Consider the following 19,775-nt stretch of genomic DNA (forward strand, 5'->3'; position numbering starts at 1 on the left):
ACAAACAAGGTTAAATAGTCCCCACACGCTAACCTCAGTCTATTACAGCACTGTTATACTCTTCACCACTCGTCCACTTACTACCCAAAGCAACATTATTGATTATCACCAGCAATAAGTCTCATTAGTTAAAGCACGACCTCGTTAATTTCTACTCTTAATCATTTAAATATATATATTTTTTTCAGTTTATCTTAAGATTAGCCCCAGATTCTATCACCTTAAGATCAACTACCTAAATGTTAAACTAACCTTATCCCAGCTTCTTTCACATTAATCTACCCAAACCTAACAAAACATAGCTAATCAAATCTTAGCTAACCTAATCTAACATAGGCCCCCCCCCCCAGACAGCATTAAGGTGTTCTTCAGGTGAAATAAGCTGGAAGGGAGCTAATCTACAGGTGATCCCTATTTTCACTGATAAATTGATATATGGGGTACTTGTCTGGTTGCCAGGATCAGACACTTGGGTTCGAGAGACACCTTTTGAATACTGTACAATGATTTCATCCCTTGAGTATGATGACCAACTATTCAATTACGGTAATAATGAACTCAAAGATTCAAGACAATGTATTGAAAGGGTGACAACCTCGCATTATATTGGCTTTGATATTTTCTTTTTTATTTGTCAGTGACCAGGTTGGTGATACTTTTGCATTCTAAAGCACCATACCTGAGCAGGGTGGCAGAGATACTAGGGTGAAAGGAAAAGTGAAGTGGCAGAAATACTGGGGTGGCAGAGATACTGCGATGGCAGAGATACTGGGGTGGCAGAGATACTGGGGTGGCAGAGATACTTGGGTGAAAGAGACAGTGAGGTGGCAGAGATAATGGGGCGGGAGACACACTAGGGTGGCAGAGATAATAGGGTGAAAGAGACAGTGAGGTGGCAGAGACAGCAGGGTGGCAGAGGTAGTTCACAGGTGGATATGATAGGAAGGTGGAGATGTGTTGGTCGAGGGAGTAGTGGAGGCAGGCACCATCTGTCAACTTCAACAAACAACACGCGGAAGTCACTTTTGACTGGACAGATTCAAATTTATTCTCAGAGTTATGATGTAGTGTTAGGTTAAGTTTACATGTGAAACTGAAGAATTGTCAAATACTGTATGGCTGTAAAGGGGTTACATTCTGAACTTCGGGAAATGCTGTACCATCTACAGTACTATATAAAATTGAAAGTGGATCCCATTGGCCTAACATCACATCAGCAGCAGTGTTCATAAATCACACGAATATTAAGCTCTGATACTGAACTATACGGCCTTCACTTCCCTAACTGTAATGATAGTTAAACCAGTCACAGTTGGATGAAATGATGGTGCCCCTGGGAGACAGCTGGTGTTCATTTAGGACATTAGTGGCCCACTTGGCCACTGCATCCTATCATATACAGTAAATGTGATAATTCTGTAATACAGTGTACTAATCTTTATAGTACAAACTTAGAATATTTTTGGTGCTACAAAATTCTGACTTTTGTTCCACCAAGGTCCTGGAAATATTCATTAAATTATATACATATACTGTAGAGAGAAGCAATTAGCAGTTTGGCAAAACCTAAATGATTAATGCCATTTATATTTAACAGGAATATCTTCACAGGCCAGAAGATATTAGCTAATAGTGGACAACCAGTTGCAAGGATAACCAGTACCAGTGTTATATTCAGGTATATGGATAGATAACTAAGTATATATATATATATATATATATATATATATATATATATACATACATACATACATACATACAGGGTGGCCAGAAACATAAATATGAGAAGGTATACAAAAACATTTCCTTTCCTCTGTTTGTCATTCAGTCAGTTGTATGGCTCTAAAAGATGTGTTCCACTATGGTGCTCCCCTTTCACGACAAAACCTGAAATCTTGCTTAGTTCCCTTGTCGCTTTACACAAGCCACCAACATTCATCAGCAGCATATCTCAGTCACCTTCATGGTGATTACAGCTTTTAACCTTTTAGTGGGCAGTGAAACCCTTAGGTATTTTACTCTAGCTAACGGCATACGATTTTATTCAACCGAGAGACACCCCTTCACTGAAGGGTTAAAGTCTATCTTAATTAGTCCTATCTTGATCAAGAGGAGACTATTCCTGTAACTTGTGGCTGTTGAAGGACAAGGTTTCACCTCAGGAAGCACATTATCTCAAATGCAGAGGCATTTCCTATGGATGTACAATACTATACAAAGTATCACAAGCATCCACCTTACAAATATTTTTGAGGATGTTGATGGCTGTGTTGGTACTAATTATATGGTACAAACCGTACAGGTGGCCAGTAAGATGACCATCACTGATTGGTGATGCCTTCATCAGCTTAGGTGATTTTGCTTTTACAAGTGTTGAGAGATTCAGTGACTCATCTTGTGCAGGGATGCATTTAGACCTATGATACAAAACTGCCTTTATTATACATACAAATTTTACAGGACAGTTTACAGAAAGTAAATCAGCTCAAATCCCTGATGCTGATGTTGCTAACAGTGAAAGAAACTGTTAATTTTAGTGAAATCAAGGATGCGGTAAACCATACTCAATGTACTGAGCACTGAGCAATCATAATCAAATTTACCTTGTACAGCAAAGTCATACTGCATATATATATATATATATATATACTGTATATATATACAGGTATAGTTAACCCTCGCTTTACGCGGTCCCACATTCCGCGTTTCCACGTTTACGCGGTACCCTGCCGAAACAGGAATGCTCACATTCCGCGGTGCGTGTACCCCTTTACGCGGAGAGCGGCTGGCGAGCCGCGCCATTTTTGGATCCAAACCTCCCGCCATCCGCCATGTTGTGTAAGCGGCGCGAGCATGGTGCGCACAAGGTCGCCCAGTCATCAAAACATTACCGAGTTCTTCACCCGCCTCCCACCACAGCCGGCCCAAGTCAGTAATAGTGATAATTATAGTGAGGATATGGACTTATATGGACTTTGAGGGGTTTGACAAAGAGGCCCTGCAAGCTTCTGTTGTGGATAGTGATACAATTGATACAAGTGATACAGGTGAGGGCCAATAATCTGCCCTCTGCCTCGGAACCAACCGCCCATCCCCGTGTGCCCAGCCATCTTTTCTACTAATGTATGTGTTAAAAAACCTAATATTATTGATATTTCTCTTAATTATTAATTGTGTGTGCATACCATCATAAAGTTAAGATAATATTTTTACTACAACATAGTTGTGTGTCGTCAAAAAGTGGAGTTTGGGGGTCGGCCCGGTCTCTATTTCAATTAATCCCATATGTTATGTTGTTCACTTTACGCGGTACTGTACCCTGTGGGTTGAATTAACCGTGTAAAGTGAGGGTTGACTGTATACAGTATATATACAGTATATATATATATATACTGTATATCTTGATAAAATCACACGGGAAAATGGAAACAACGGAGTACCTTAGCTTTCGTCTTTATTCAAGACATCTTCAGAGGCAACTGGATTACATGGACAGAGAGAGGCTTAAATATACAGGGTTACCTAAAAACATGAGGTCAGGTCATAATGATGACATCCACTAATCCCCACACCAACACACACGTAGAGGAGCTTAAGAGAAGGGTGGTGACGTGACTAGCCAGGTCAGGTCAGAAAAAAGGGACCCACAAAATAACTATCATACATCTAGATCAAAGGTTCCATGTAGCAAATGTAATTGTAATTATGTAGGTCAGACAGGAAAAACACTGCAGCTCAGAATCAAACAACATAAGTATAATATCAGAACTGCATCTGAAAGCAGTGCCTTGTTCGTTCATGTTAGGAATAATAATCACCCCATTGCTTGGGAAAAAAGCTTAGAAGTATTCAAATCATCTTGTGTCACAGAAAGACTTCTGGTTGAAGCTAGTTTGATTAAGGAATTAAAATCAATAAACCTTAGTGATGGTCAGTTCAAAACTGATAATATGTTACATAAATTTATTTGTCAGTGGCCCAAGGTTAAAAATGCTTTGAAAACCTTTGATCTAGATGTATGATAGTTATTTTGTGGGTCCCTTTTTTCTGACCTGACCTGGCTAGTCACGTCACCACCCTTCTCTTAAGCTCCTCTACGTGTGTGTTGGTGTGGGGATTAGTGGATGTCATCATTATGACCTGACCTCATGTTTTTAGGTCACCCTGTATATTTAAGCCTCTCTCTGTCCATGTAATCCAGTTGCCTCTGAAGATGTCTTGAATAAAGACGAAAGCTAAGGTACTCCGTTGTTTCCATTTTCCCGTGTGATTTTATCAAGATTTATCTTATCCACGTTTTCATTGTGGATTTACATGAAATACTGTATATATATATAAATATACAGTATTACCCCGCTTAACGCGGTTTCACTTAGCGCGTTTTACCGTATACGCGGTGCCTCGCCAGAGCTGAACTTTCACTTAACCCGGGTTTTTTCCACGTATACGTGGTGAGTGTCCGGCTCGAGAGCTATTTTTAGATTCCCCCCACCCGCCACCCTGCCTAACTGCCTGTTTTAGCTCATAAAATTCATACAAATTACCCAGCCAGAATATATTTATTACTAAAAAGGTAAATATTCTGGTTTTCCCACACATCTGGTGGGACGGGGGGTGGGGGGAGGGAGGGACCGACCGACCATCTGTTACCATGTGAAGAATATTTTTTTTTTTTTTATTAACTGAAGATATTTGTTTTAGCTCATAAAATTCATACAAATTACCCGGTCAGAATATAATTTACATTGCTGGAATTCTTATAATTTGATGATCATTTTGAATATAAACATCATAGATTTTGCATTAGACATACAAATTTTAGATGTAATGTTTACTCTGAGTAGATATGTTATCTTTTGTGCAAAATATATGACATTTATATTCAAAATATTCCTGGTCTTACAAGGAATCCAGCAATGTCAATTATATTATCCTAACTTTAATCTGAGTTATTATTTAATACTAAATGTTAAAATTTAGTTTTTTCACCCAACATCTCTTGAAGGGAGGATTGGTGGGGGGTGGGGGGGAGGGTTGGGACTGACCACGCGGTTGGAAGAGGGGGGGAGGCAAGGTGGGGTACAGTACTTTGATTGACAGACAGTGTCTGAAGAATATTTTTTTCTTTATTAACTGAAGATATTTGTTTTAGCTCATAAAATTCATACAAATTACCCGGTCAGAATATAATTTACATTGCTGGAATTCTTATAATTTGATGATCATTTTGAATATAAACATCATAGATTTTGCATTAGACATACAAATTTTAGATATAATGTTTACTCTGAGTAAATATGTTATCTTTTGTGTAAAATATATGACATTTATATTCAAAATGTTCCTGGTCTTACAAGGAATCCAGCAATGTCAATTATATTATCCTAACTTTAGTTTAAGGTATTATTTATTAAAATCTAGTGGTTTTCCCCAAAATTTCTCAGAGAGGGAAGAGCCAGCAGTGTAGTGTGAGAAGAGGGGGAGGGAGTTGAGTCCATTATTTGAATGGACATTAACTTGGCAACTGTATTTCTCTATTTCTCTTAAGTATTAATTGTGTGCATGTACCATCATAAAATTAAGATGTTGTTTTTACTAGAACATAGGTATTGTGTTGGAAAAAGTAGAGTTTGGGGGTCGGGCCAGTCTCTATTGGAATTAATCCCATATGTTCTGTTGTTCCATTTACGCGGATTTCACTTAACGCGGTACCCTGTGGGCTCAATTGAATCGGGGTACTACTGTATATATATATATATATATATATATATATATATATATATATATATATATATATATATATATATATATATATATATATATATATATATATATATATATATATATATATATATATATATATATATATATATATATATATATATATATATATATATATATATATATATATATATATATATATATATATATATATATATATATATATATATATATATATATATATATATATATATATATATATATATATATATATATATATATATATATATATATATATATATATATATAATTCCACTACTGCCTCAAGCTATAACCCACAAATGCAGTCGGGCACCATGCTCTGTGTGAACACTTATGGCCATAATCCCTAGACACTTGGCAGTGTAAAGTTTTTCGAACTTACTTGTGGGTCATTAATAATATAATTTTCACTACTTATAAGCTTACTAGGCATTTGGGCACACTACCCAATGTTAGTACAGGAGGAAACAGTGGACTGGGAAACCTGTGATGTTTGGTTGGTTCACACTGGATATCACCCTTCTCACGTGTGTCAGGGCCGAGGCTCAAACCCTTGCCATATTGGTGGGAGATGATACGCGCATTCCCGCTTTACCACGTACATATGCGACTGACATAAATCACAGCTGTTGACTGCTGCTTTTCATAATAAATTATGTCAAAATCACGAATAAAAATTAAATTAGTGTAATAAATTTTAAAATTCCAACCACCTTTATCTACATGACCCTCAAGAATGATGTTAGATATGCAATATACACTGTTCACATTTTATATTTTATATATCACTGTATGTCATTATATAAAGTAATCTACTAAATACACATAAGACTGTAGATACATATGATATGTTGGTCAAATTAGCTACTGCATGTGTCAGACTGACATAACAGAGGGAGATTATACTGTACTTGCTACTCAACAGTATAAGCGAGACCTCACATGTCATTGTCACAAGCCCTATCTAACCTAGTAATTACCTAGTACCTGTAATTGCAATTAGGGCATCGCCCGTTCTTCCAGCTGTGAATAGGTATCTAATGTACAGTTCAAGAAGCGAAGGTAATCTATTGTAGTGTCTCCTAGTTCAAGATACCAAAAAAATCGGCTTTGTAGAACATGCTGTATCCACACAGCCTGCAGGACCCACTTTCGTTTTCATATTATCTCTACAGGCAAAATCAATATCAGTGTTTCAGAACTTTACCAGAGTATTATCTTATTCATTTAAATTTGTTATAATATCATTGTGGAGCTTGATAAGGGTAATATTTTTCTAAAAATTTTGATGAAAGTTGCCCCCTAAAGTTTTGTTATCCAGTCAATGATAGAATAGGGTTTGATATGTTGTTTCATTTAATATTGTGTTTCCAGGAATACAGTACATCCACAGTTTAAATAGACAACTTACTATGTGTGTGTTTATGTAATATTTTAACTGAACCACACCTCACAAAATACACTGAATTTAATAAACTAGGTAGCTGCTGAGAATAAAGGAAGGTTGGAGTCACTATTAAGGTCAGAGACTTTACCGAGGACAAATTCCGGCTTAAAAGTTAATTACACTACTGACACGTTCCTTGATAAAAGAATGGAGTTTGAAACCCTACTCAAAGTATGTCAACCCAATAGTGTATAGCAGGTGTTGTAGAACTGTTGTAAGAGAACAGGAGAATCAACCCAGAGGAATGTGAGTTCAATATTCTGTAGATGGATATGACTCATTTATGAACCTCTCTCAAGCAACTTGCAAGAGGGGTGTGGTTATATATGATAGGCAAGATCTTAGAGCCAGCCAAGTGAGGGTGTAGGGGGACGATGTTTTTGAAGAATCAAACTGTAGCTTATTAAACCAAAGGAACTTAACAGCCTTAACTGACAATGCAACAGTGCTCAATCCTAGCCACCTCCTTGTCATGGGAGACTTTAACTATGGCAACATCGACTTGAGAAATGAAACCACGCCAAATGACCTTGATAATCCAGCTATTCTTTTTGTAGATACTATAAGAGACAATTTTCTATTCCAACATATTAATGATCCAACTCACCTTAGAGGGAAGCAGACAACCAAACCGCTGGACCTCACCATAACTAACAAAGAGGATATGGTGGCCATGCTGAAACACCTAGCAGGACAGGAAACAAGAGAAGTCAGAGTGTAGAAGGGCTGACAAAAAGAGTTCCAGGGACGAATTGCAAGTGAGGTCAAGTAAAACCCAAAGGCTTTTTACCACTATGCAAAGTCAAAATTAAAAATGTTAGTAGGTGTCTCGGACCTGAGGCTTGAAGATGGTAGTTATGCAGATTCTGACCAGGACAATGCAGAGCCATTGAACAAATTCATTTCTTCGGTGTCCACAAGAGAGGATGCAAACAATCTCCCTGAATTTGAGGATAGATGATTTGACACAGCGCTGATCCACATTGTATTCTCAGACGAGGTTATAAGAAATCAATTTTCAAAGCTAAAGGTTCATAAGAGTCCCGGCCCTGACATGGTGCATCCCAGAGTGTCAAGAGAGTTCAGCAGTGAGCTTGCTGAGCCCCTGAAGATCCTGTTCTGCAAATGCCTGAATGAGCAAAAGGTCCCCAGTGATTGGAAAAAGGCTAATGTGAGTCCTATATTCAAGAAGGGTGATCGTCATTCCACGAATAATTATAGACCAGTGAGCCTGACCAGCATAGTGGGTAAAGTACCAGAGAGCATTAAAAGAGATGCCACAATGGAACATCTACTACGAAACAACCTTGTAAGGGAATGCCAACACAGTTTTATGTTGGGACACTCCTGCTTAACACAATTATTCAAGGTACTGGATGTTTGGACTCAAATTCTGGAACAGGGCTGTAATATCGACATTATATACCTAGATTCTGCCAAGGCTTTCGACAGCATACCCCATGAAAAGCTGAGAATTAAACTGGAAGGATACGGGAATCAGGGAAGTGTTCTAGTGTGGAGCAAGCAGTGTGTGGTCATTAATGGCATGAAATCGTCATATGTATCTGTGACAAGTGGGGTACCACAGGGCAGTGCACTAAGCTCATTGTTGTTTGTTTGTTTGTTTCATAAATGACATGCCAGAAGCTATACACTCCTCCATACAAATGTTTTCAGATGATGCCAAGTTATTCAGGAAAATACAGAACCAAACAGACTGTGAAGAGCTACAGAAAGATTTCTTTGAGCTTCAAGAATGGTCAAAGGAAATGGCTGCTAAAATTCAATGTCATGAAGGGTAAGAGGATGCACTTGGCTCATACCAATGATAAGGAGTTGTATCACATGTCCCAGCAGGATGAAGAAACTACATTAATAAAGACCGAATGTGAAAAGGACCTGGGTGTGTATGTTGACAATGAACTGAAGTTCTTGGGCCATTGTGAGAAGAAGGTGAATCAAGCAACTAAACCAGTAGGTCTTATAAGAAGGTCATTTAGATATGTAGACAGTCCGTCCCTCGTAACGATCTTCAAGAGAGAGGTGCTTCCCCATCTGGAATACTGTCACCCTGCCTGGTCTCTGAGATATGCTAGAGACTGTCAGTTGATTGAAAATGTCCAAAGGAGGGCCACCAAACTGGTGCCTGCACTATGGCACCTGCCTAGCTTATACTACAGATGGGCAAGGGGTAATTTAATTGAAGTGTACAAACACTTCAGAGGGCACTACTCAGTTGAGTGTCCATACCTGGAGCTGGTGGACGTGCACCCCAGAAGGGGTCACATCTCAAGGCTGAAGAAGCCACAAGCCCAGAAAACTGTGAGGGCAAACATTTTCAGAGTGCAAATTGTCAACTCTTGGAACAATCTGCCAGTGTATTGTAACAGCACCGAGTGTAAGCTGTTTCAAGACCAGACTTGATCAACACTGGAGCAGGTTCAGGTACATTCAGGAGCCAGTGCATGCCCAGTACTTGCCAACAGTGAGTAACAGAGATGTGACTAACTGCCCAAGCGGCTAACGAGCCAATCAGTAGCGAAGAGAATAAAATTAAAATTATCATCTATTTAGGTGATTGCCATTATGCATTTCTTAATACCATTGTCATATTTTTTGTAAAATCAATTTTCAGATGACATTCATACACAAAGTTACATAAAAAACAAATTTATTTGGTATAGCAGTAGTCATTGTGTACTGTAATAAGAAATATCTTTAAGAATAAGTTACTGTATTTAATCATGACAGTACAGTACAGTACTATTTTTTTTAAGTTTTAAAGATATGAAGAAAAATCGGGGTTTCAAGAGATGGGTTGCCATTGATGATGAGCAGGACAGTGATGAATGCTAGGTTAAGAATTAAGTCAGAGGGTAGAAGGGCTGCAAGAGAGTTTCAAAGGAGGATCACAACAGAGGCCCAGTCAAACTTGAAAGCTTCCTCTTGTGATCACAGATGAAAGAATTATTTAACACACCTGCCTTGTCCTGATGAGTCTGCATAACTATTGAATCATTTTCAAGTCTAGGATCTGATACACCCACTTGTGTCTAAAAATTTTATTTTTATTGTGACCCATCTCTTGAAACTTGGATATTTTTTCTTGACTTTGTTAACTGCCGCATGGTTCGTATTTAATGGTCTCCTTATAATCCTGGAGCTAGTGGGTTATTGGTCTTGGGTATATTTATCAATCAAATACTGCAGTTCACTTTGCTGTGTATGATATTCTGGATATTCTGGGTAATGTCCTTGTTCTTATCTCTTAATCACTGTAAAATTTTTACTTTGTCCTGCTCTCATCATGTACCAAGTAACAGTTAATTCTGAAGGTGGATGGTAGCAGGGACAGGGGAAGATCAAGGAGGAATTGGAGAGATAAGATGAAGGATGCAGCTATGTTTGAATGAGCAGCAAGCATGGCATTGAGTGATTTTTCTCACCAGTGAATTTGACCTGCATAGTGTGTAAAATACTAGAGTATTATACATGATGACATGATGGATCATCTACTGTATAATGGAACAGCCTTTCAAAGGAATGCCAGTACAGTACAGGTTTATGATGGTTCTGCTTGTTGCAGCTGCTGGATGTGTAGTCACAGATCCTGGAGCATGGTGATAATATTAATACAGTAATATTCTTTTCTTTTCTTTTATACTCTTCACCACTGATCGGCTCGTTAGCCAATTTGGCAGTGTACCTCACTAAACATTGAAAATTAATCTAAAATGATAAGGGATTCGGGGGGAATGCCCTAGCATGTATTGGAGATTTTTAATTGCAATGTGTTGTGATTAATGGTAAGGAATTGTTGTGTACCTGTGACAAGCAGTGTGCTTGAAGCAACGTTGTTCATTTGTTCCATACTGTATAATTATGATACTGTATGTCAGATACTATTCATTCATACATACAAATATTTGCAGTTGATGTTAAACTATTCAGACAAATTAAAAATCTAACACTCTGTGAAGCATTATGTAAAGTTCTGCTGGCTTCAGGGGTGATCAAAGGAAGAAATACTAAAATACAGTACCTGTATAACATTGCAAAATGTGAATGATGCACCTTGGACGTAACGGTACCTATAATTGGGAAATATATGACATGTCCCAAGGTGACGAATACATTTCCCTGAGATAGGTCTACGTATATACTTATGTTGATAATGAACTAAAGTTCTTGAATCAATGAATGAGAAAGTGAGCCTTACGAATTACAGTACCTAGTAGGACTTTTACAAAGATCCTACACATGCCTAGATGGTACATCTATCATAAGGCTTTTATAAATTGTGCTGTAGTGCTACCTCACTTGGAGTATTGTGCTGTAATTTTGTTCAATTTCCAAGATACACCAGTACTCTGTCACCTCACTTACCATCTTCAATTGCTTAGTTATACTATGTATAGAAGGGCAAGGGGTGATTTAATGGAAGTTTATAAGCACTTAAAAGGGCATTACTTAATCACAAGTGCATATCTGGAGTCAAATCAAGGAAGCTATCAGTACAGAAAACAGAGCAAAGTTCTTTGGAGTGCAGTACTCTAAAGTGTTTTGAACTCTTGGAATAACCAGCCCAGATCAGAAGCGAGAAGAATGTTATCCAGCGTGAACCCTACCAAACACTGCAGGTACTCCAGTTTCCTCTTGTACTAACACTGAACAATGAAGGTTGTAACAAAGAATAAATCACTAGTTTCAACAGCTAATAAGCTGATAGGTGGTGGAGACGACAGATAAAAAAGTAGCAAGTGTGAGCTCCTATAAGTCCAGACTAGCACAAGTTCTGGCACATTCAATAGCCTGTATAAACAGTCAGAACAGTACAGTCTTATAAAATAGTGAACAGACCAACCAACCAGCTTGTAAGTTGAAAAGTGGTGAAGAGGATACAATCAATAAGATCTGGGATCTTGTCAAATGAGAATACAGTATACTGCAGAAGAACACATCTTTTAGAATTTTTCAAATAATTGCTCCTGTTTTCAGCCACCATGTATTGAGCAGGATATATTGTATACATAAATACTCCATATAATACTGTAGTATCAAACAAATATTTATAAAAAAAAAGATTTATCATACTTCTACCAACTTTTTTACAAATTGTTTATATGATGATATACTGTGTGCATCTGAACATTGTTGCTAACCTAAAACAAACTTATATATAATTAAATTTAATATTAGTGATGTACTGTGACTATGTTTTATCAACTTGTGTATCTTCTACTTCAAAGGAGTGCTGCCCAGTCACGTTACTCATTACCAGATAACATCCAACCAGCCAACCACCCCATTGAGAATGGTGTCATCTGGACCCCTTATGGACCAGTGGCCCTGGGTACCCTCCTATCAGGTAAAGTACAATACTGTACTAATCATTTTCCTCCTTTGTTTGCATTTAATTCCATTTGTGGCCTTATGGTTGTTATCACTATTTCTACTGATTCTGAGCTGCAATGTTTTTCCTGTCTGTCCTACATAATTACCATTACATTTGCTACATGGAATACAATAAACACTTCCATTTACATTCAAACTTGGGCTATTTTTTATTAACATATTGGTAATGGTTGAGTCATACTTGAAAACAACATTAATATTTAGTAATTTAAGGGACAGAACTAATGGGACAAATTCATTGCGATAGGGCAGAGTCAAAATATTCTTAAGTGTAGGAATTTGCCTGGTTTGAGTAGAATGAAAGGATTTTTTAGCCCTTTTAAATCAATGACCAACAAACACAGAAGGGTATCCAAGTTTTTGTGCAATGGAACGAATGTGTTTCAATTCTTCATCAATAAATTCAACGTCACAAATACGCAAACATCTCAAAAACATAGCAGAAAAAACTGACATTTTGGTAGACCCCAGGTGATTCGATAAAAAATGTATGAAACTGTCTACCTGTGTAGGCTTTCTGTACACCTTAAATTTGTAGTTATGGCCATTTCTAATGATAAGCATATCAAGGAATGGAAGGGATGGCCATAACTACAAATTTAAGGTGTACAGAAAGCCTACACAGGTAGACAGTTTCATGTGTTCATTGATTTTGCCAGCATCCTTCTTGATCGTGTGGATCGTCGATTCATTCACTCCATATTGTCTGGCCAGATCCACCTGCCTCGTGCCTTTTTCTAACTCCTGAACGATCTTGAACTTAACCTCATAGCTTAAGGCGCGTCACACCTTCTTGGGCTTGGGGCAGCTTGAGCCAGGTAGTTCAGGGCTTCTCAAGGGTGGTGGGGGTCCAGCAGAAGCCATTGTGTAGAAAGAAAAAAACAAAACCAGTTCCTGGGCAAGAGTGAATACACTTAGGGACAGTGAGACTGGCGCGGCGATGGTCGAGAGCACGGGTAACAGGGGGTGGCAAGGTTAAATAGACCAATCACAGCGCGCGGCAGAGGGGGTGCGTGGGTGGTAAGGATACGTGGCCCAATCACAGTCCGCGACGTCATCGGCACGAGTCTGACGTCAGCGCCCAGCCCCTTGCCCCGCCGCTTGCCGTGTATATGATGGCATTTACCGCTTAAAGAATAATTATCGCTTCTGGACGGGTGCCGCGTAAATGGCCATTCGCATATAAATATCCGCGTAAACCCAGATATATATATATATATATATATATATATATATATATATATATATATATATATATATATATATATATTTCATTAGCCCAATAAAGCACGTGGACTTCTACATACAATCAACACCTCACCCCGCCAGGATTCAAACCCACGATCTTATAATTGTGACCGGGGAACGTTACTGTTATATTTCACACAAAGCCTGTTTACTTGAGCTTATGGTGCCGTGAACCTCAAATGGGGACCACCCGTGCTCTTAGGTGATCAGAGCAACGGGTTGAGGTGTTGATTGTATGTAGAAGTCCGCGATATTATTTAAAAAAAAAAAAAAAATATATTGTATATATATATATATATATATATATATATATATATATATATATATATATATATATATATATATATATATATATATATATATATATATATATATATATATATATATATATATATATATATATATATATATATATATATATATATATATATATATATATATATATATATATATAATTATATATATATATATTACCACTTGACTATAAAGTTCAAACAAAGCAACAAAGAACAAACCAATTTCCCAAGTGGCTAACAAGCTTATAATTGGTGAAATTAAAATTTTTTAATGGTGTTTCCTTCAACAGGTATTATGGCATCTGACAAAACTGGTGAATCCTCCATCAGCCAGATATTGGGTGAAACTCAAACAAACTTCATGCCTGTCGAGATGAAAAACAAGCGCCTTAACCCTCTGTACATCTCTGCTTTAGCAGGTAAACTTGTCATTACAGTACTATACTTTAAATCTAAAAATCTGCAGTCTGTACCCCATCTCGCTTCAAGAAAATAAAAAAAAATCCTAGTATGGTACGTGAATACAGTACAGTACTACTGTACAAAAAATTACCCTAGTATATGAGAATTACAAATGTATCACATGTGATCAAATATTATGCTATACAGTATTTATGTTGCATTCTTACAAATGTTCAGTAATAATAGTGAGGAAACACTTATTCTTCAATATCTCATCATCTCTAACACTCATTAACAAGAAACACAGACTACCTATCATCATAATTTTATTAATGCTAAGAAAATTTTTTACAGACATTGTTAGACACCAGCCTTTTTGATTACATGGAGTGAAGAGAATCATTGTACAGCTACAGTATGTGGTACATGATATACAGTACAGTAACTTCTTTCATTCATCAGGATCTGTTGTTTGGTGGGTTGTCATATTTTAACATTTATGATGAGGAACTTGCACATACCAAAGACGTTTGGTACTTAGAAAATCAAAAGGCTAATGTAGTAGTTAAATTATTTGATTGTGGTCTCAGCATGTGTGTTTTCCACCAGGTGATATTGGACAGTCAGCAGTCATAGGAGCCATGGCGACCACTACAGGGAACGAAATTTATCTTGGCCCAAATGGACGATTCTGCAATTTGACTGCAGCCCCTAAGCTGTTCACCCTTGCCAACAATTACAATGGCATCACTTCCTACCTCTCTAGAGCAGAAATTTTTGGTGGTATAGATGGTGAGGAGGAACATTTATACACATGCTCCAACAATTTAGGCACTGCAGTAGTAAGGGCACAAGTGACAATTAAAAAGATGTCACTTGTTCCCTTACTACTGCAGTGGCCTCAGTTACAGTAACAAACTTAAAGTTGTAAATTTTCAATACAGTACTAGCCTTCAAAGAAAATAGTACTGTAATGTAATGTAATGTACAGTACTGTACTATATTTTAGAAAATGGACAAAGTTAAAAAAATTATTTGTGGATTTATAAAAGATGTGTTAGACAAAATAAAGAAATACCTGCAGCCTGGGTTAACACTGATAAAATATAATGCTCGCTTAAAGCATACAGGGCAAGTAGTAATATATTTTAAGAAACACTCATGAATGCACTTAAAAGAGAAATGCATAATATGTGTTAATAAAGCTCCTGTATATAAAGATTTGACATGAGCCTCACTATTTAAATAAGAATAGATTACAGCATCAAATAAAATTCTATTTGAAAACTTCACAATTCATGCTGCTATGAAGGGTTACCCCAAGTAAAACCATTAGATCAATTCTGTTTTTCCATAGGCTTGCTCATAGCAACACTTCTGCAGTCGTCATCATCTTCACAAATGAAGCTCTCACAGATCTTAAGGATGTACTACAGTGAGCATGGCCTACCCAACAACCAAGACCAACGTGCCTGCAACAGGATGATGGCTTACAAAGAACTTGATGCTGACAAAATTAAAGAACAGGTAAGAAGAGCCAATGATGTATCCTGTTCTTATGTGTATAGCATAGAGTGACCACTGTATAAGCAGTGTTTACCTTTCAAGATTTTGGATGTCTCTATGAGGTCTACTCTATTGTTCTTGTCTTGAGAGTTGTTAATCTCAAGGCCCCCATCAATAAACGTTGATAATCGGGATGATATGGCTCAGGAATCATCTTAGTCACTCTGTATTGCACCTTTTCTTGAGGTGCTAAGTCTTTCTGGAGGTAAGGTTACCATGCCTGAACAGTATACAGTAATCCAGATGGGGACATAACTGTATCAGTCAATGCTTTATAAAATAATAAGCGTAGTACAGTACAGTACTGCATAAAAACCAATAGGAAGTGGAATTGGAAAAAAATCCTTGTGGTTCTCAATATTTCACCTATTACAACTCAATTTAGCGTAGCCTTCCTTGTGAGCATTTACAGCTGATTCGCCAGGCAAGAAGATGACGGTAGCAATGCGTGTGATGGAGGGTGCAGGATGGGGTTTCGATAATTACAATTTTATGCCAGGTAGTGATGTGTCCTCCTAATATTTCATATTTAAGTAATTATTAGATGTTTTAATTGCCTGGTGAATTAATGCTAAGCATTTACATACCTAGGTATAAAGCCTAATACAGTATTACATATTTAAGTAGTATTAAATGTTTTAATTGCCTGTATGTTGGCCTGGCGAGTTAATGCTAGGAATTTACATACCTAGGTATAAAGCTAGACGTCGCATTCTGGATTAAACAAATACAGTATAGCATTTTCTGATAAGGAATTTTGCCTTTTCTGAAAATGAAAATCAATGGCTCTACTGTTGCTTGGAATTGATAGGAATGTTGCTAGCCAAATATTTCTTTTTAGTGTGTTTAATTATAGCCTTTCTTGCTCTGTGCCCTTTCTTTTCACTCTAAGGTTTCAACTTAAAATTTTTTCTTTCATCAGGCTTTGAACTTCATGTATGCTTATAGTGATAAATTTCCTGAAGTCAAGCGAATGATCACAGAGTACCAAGACCATTTCAGTGGAATAGAAAGCAGCTTCAAGTCTGCCCTCAACAATGTATGGTCATCATTCACCTCATTTGTAGGTAAGATGTCAAAAAAATTACATAAGTCAATGTGAAAGTGAAAGTACTGAGCCTTTGATTTGTGTGTGTGATTTCCAGTATTTTGTGAATTTGGCTCCACTACTGTAAGAGTACTTAACACAATACTGAGTAGAAATAAATACAATACCTGTACCTGTACAGTATAATGGAATTGTGAGTATAATGGGAAATGATGATGATGATCAATAACATGCCAGAATACTGGAAAATCGGGAAATTTGGATGAATTAATAAGTATGATTGTTAAAAAAATGGCATAAGATAAGCATAAAAGTTATAGCATTTTTTCTTATTGTAGTTAGTAAAGAGTATGGAAAAGTTGATCGGTGTTGGGAAACATGGAGATTTGATTCGGAAAACTTATTTCATAACTGAGCCTCTGAGAAATGACTCGTGTAAAAGTAAGTCTGGCACAGGCAAGCCTAAACAAAGGTAGATGGGTTAATCCAAAGATTAACTTACAGTATTTCTTTCTGCAGCAACCATGACCCTCAATAGAAGAAGAGAAGCCAAGCTGGGAGCCAAATGGGTCACTGTACTCTTTTATCTTACTACATGTTGCGTGTACCTCTGGCAAATAGGTGCCACAGGACAATGTGTTGGGTCCAATGTTGCTATTCATTCTTCCATACAAATTATTGCAGATGGTACCAAGCTATTCAGGGAACTTGAGAACTGAATGGGCAGTGAAGTGTTAGAAGAAAATCTCTATTGGCTTCAGGAGTGGAGACAAATGACTGCTAAGATTAGCATTATGAAGTGCAAGAGGATGCATATTGGTCATACTAATGGTACGAATGAGGAAATATCATTAACTGAAACCAAATGTGAAAAAGACCTTGGTGTGAATGTTGCCAACAACTGAAGTTATCAGATCATTGTAAAAAGAAGGTTAACTGTGCTAATGAACTAAGAAGACTTATATGACAATCTTTTTCATACATACATGGTCCAATTGGTCCATCCCTTTTAAAGCTCTTTAAGTGTGGTGCTACCCAACATGGAGTAATGTACTGTCAATTTGTTTGGTATCTGAGATATACTACTGTACTTAAGACTGCCAGTTGAATGAGGGCCACCACACTGGTGCCTGCACGTCTTGTAACAAAAGAGATTAAAATGCCTCGTTTATACTGTAGACAGGTAAGGGGTGATTTAATATAAGTTTATAAGCACCTGAAAGGACATTACTCAGTCGGCCTTTCTATCCTGTGTTCATATCTGGAGTTAACAGATACCTGTCCCACTACAGGTCACAGCATCAAGTTAGAATCCACGAGTACAGAAAACTGTTAAAGCTAACGTCTTAAGAGTAAAAGATTTTAACTCCTAGTGTCATATTGAAAGGACTAGCACAGACAGTCAAGACTTCTTCCACTTCGCTATCTAGGTTGGTCTATCCAGAAAGTGAAGAACTGTTTAATTATTATGACTAACTTCCTCTAGAGGATTCTAAAATTAACCGTTCATGCAAACAGACCGAAACAAAAAATCAGGGGGGGCCTTATTGTATGTGGTTAATAGAGACCAGAAAAAAGCCACTGATAATGAAAACACTTATAAATGGGTATTAATTCCCAAAAGAATTAATAGGAATAGGGTCTAATCAGAATTCTCACAGTGTAAGTGACACTCATAAGGTTTAATTTGGTATCTCTTAACAGTTAAATAATATATACCTCAGAACCATTTTTTTAAACATTTGATTACACATTATTTTATGAAATTATTTAACCTTACAACTTATTTAAGGTACAGTACTTAAGTCGTTTGGATTGGTGTGTTGATGCGGCTCAAGCTACCTAACCATGCACTCACATGCTCATTTCAGTGAAAGTGTTTCATTGAGACATGCCACCACTTTGCTTACGACATGTAACTTCTAATTTCACATCCATCCCATAGCTACTACGCTTCCTTTTAGCCACTACACCATCTTGCTTCGGTTACAAAAATAGTCCACCAATGTCACCAAAGACACAACAAAGTTGATAATTACCTGTATAGTTCTTGGAGCACTTCCAAATATAACCTGTGGACATAGGCAACTGATACTGAGCATGCATAGTGCAGGTGAGAAGGATGAGCTTTAAAAGAATGGGATGTAGGCAGGAATTTCAATCACTCAAATGCTTGTGCTCCCAAAGAGTGATAGATTTCAGCCTTAGAATCCTCTTAACTGTGAAGACTTTTTACGTGTAGGTCCACAATTATTTGACCACTTAAGTGCAAAACCATTTACAATGAAGACACTTATAACAAGGGCCCCCAGTATACAATTTCTTCTACAACAGCATTCCTGAAAATTTGATGAAGATCCTTGGAACAATCTCTAACTCAAAATGACAAAACCTTGAACAGTAAACAATCTGTACCCATGTGGAATGCCAGGAATTTCCTGAATATCAACCATTTGGGCTCTACATAAAAGACCACATGAACAATATAGAGCCGGGGTTTCCAACCACCACCCTGTGGACTGGTACCAGGCCACAGATCATGGGCCATCAAGCCTCAAAAATTATTTGGAAACAAAAAATCAGACATACA

At 37.3% G+C, this 19,775-nt stretch overlaps 1 protein-coding gene across 8 annotated transcripts in view; it reads left to right on the top strand.

Annotated features, from left to right (window-relative positions):
* The window catches only part of LOC121877623, a 74,420-nt gene that overhangs the window by 41,143 nt on the left and 13,502 nt on the right, over positions 1-19,775 (top strand). For 5 of the 8 annotated variants that reach the window (XM_042383439.1, XM_042383451.1, XM_042383433.1 and 2 more), the window contains exons 6-11: positions 1,598-1,678; positions 12,460-12,578; positions 14,460-14,588; positions 15,181-15,363; positions 15,929-16,098; positions 17,060-17,204. In XM_042383439.1, the coding sequence (XP_042239373.1) occupies positions 1,598-1,678; positions 12,460-12,578; positions 14,460-14,588; positions 15,181-15,363; positions 15,929-16,098; positions 17,060-17,204 (827 nt within the window). The remainder of the gene's footprint in view (positions 1-1,597; positions 1,679-12,459; positions 12,579-14,459; positions 14,589-15,180; positions 15,364-15,928; positions 16,099-17,059; positions 17,205-19,775) is intronic. The other 3 variants (XM_042383475.1, XM_042383466.1, XM_042383483.1) reach the window with 1 other exon arrangement.

This window comes from Homarus americanus, unplaced genomic scaffold (genome assembly GCF_018991925.1).
Source record: "Homarus americanus isolate GMGI-L3 unplaced genomic scaffold, GMGI_Hamer_2.0 scaffold33468, whole genome shotgun sequence".
Lineage (NCBI taxonomy): Eukaryota > Metazoa > Arthropoda > Malacostraca > Decapoda > Nephropidae > Homarus > Homarus americanus.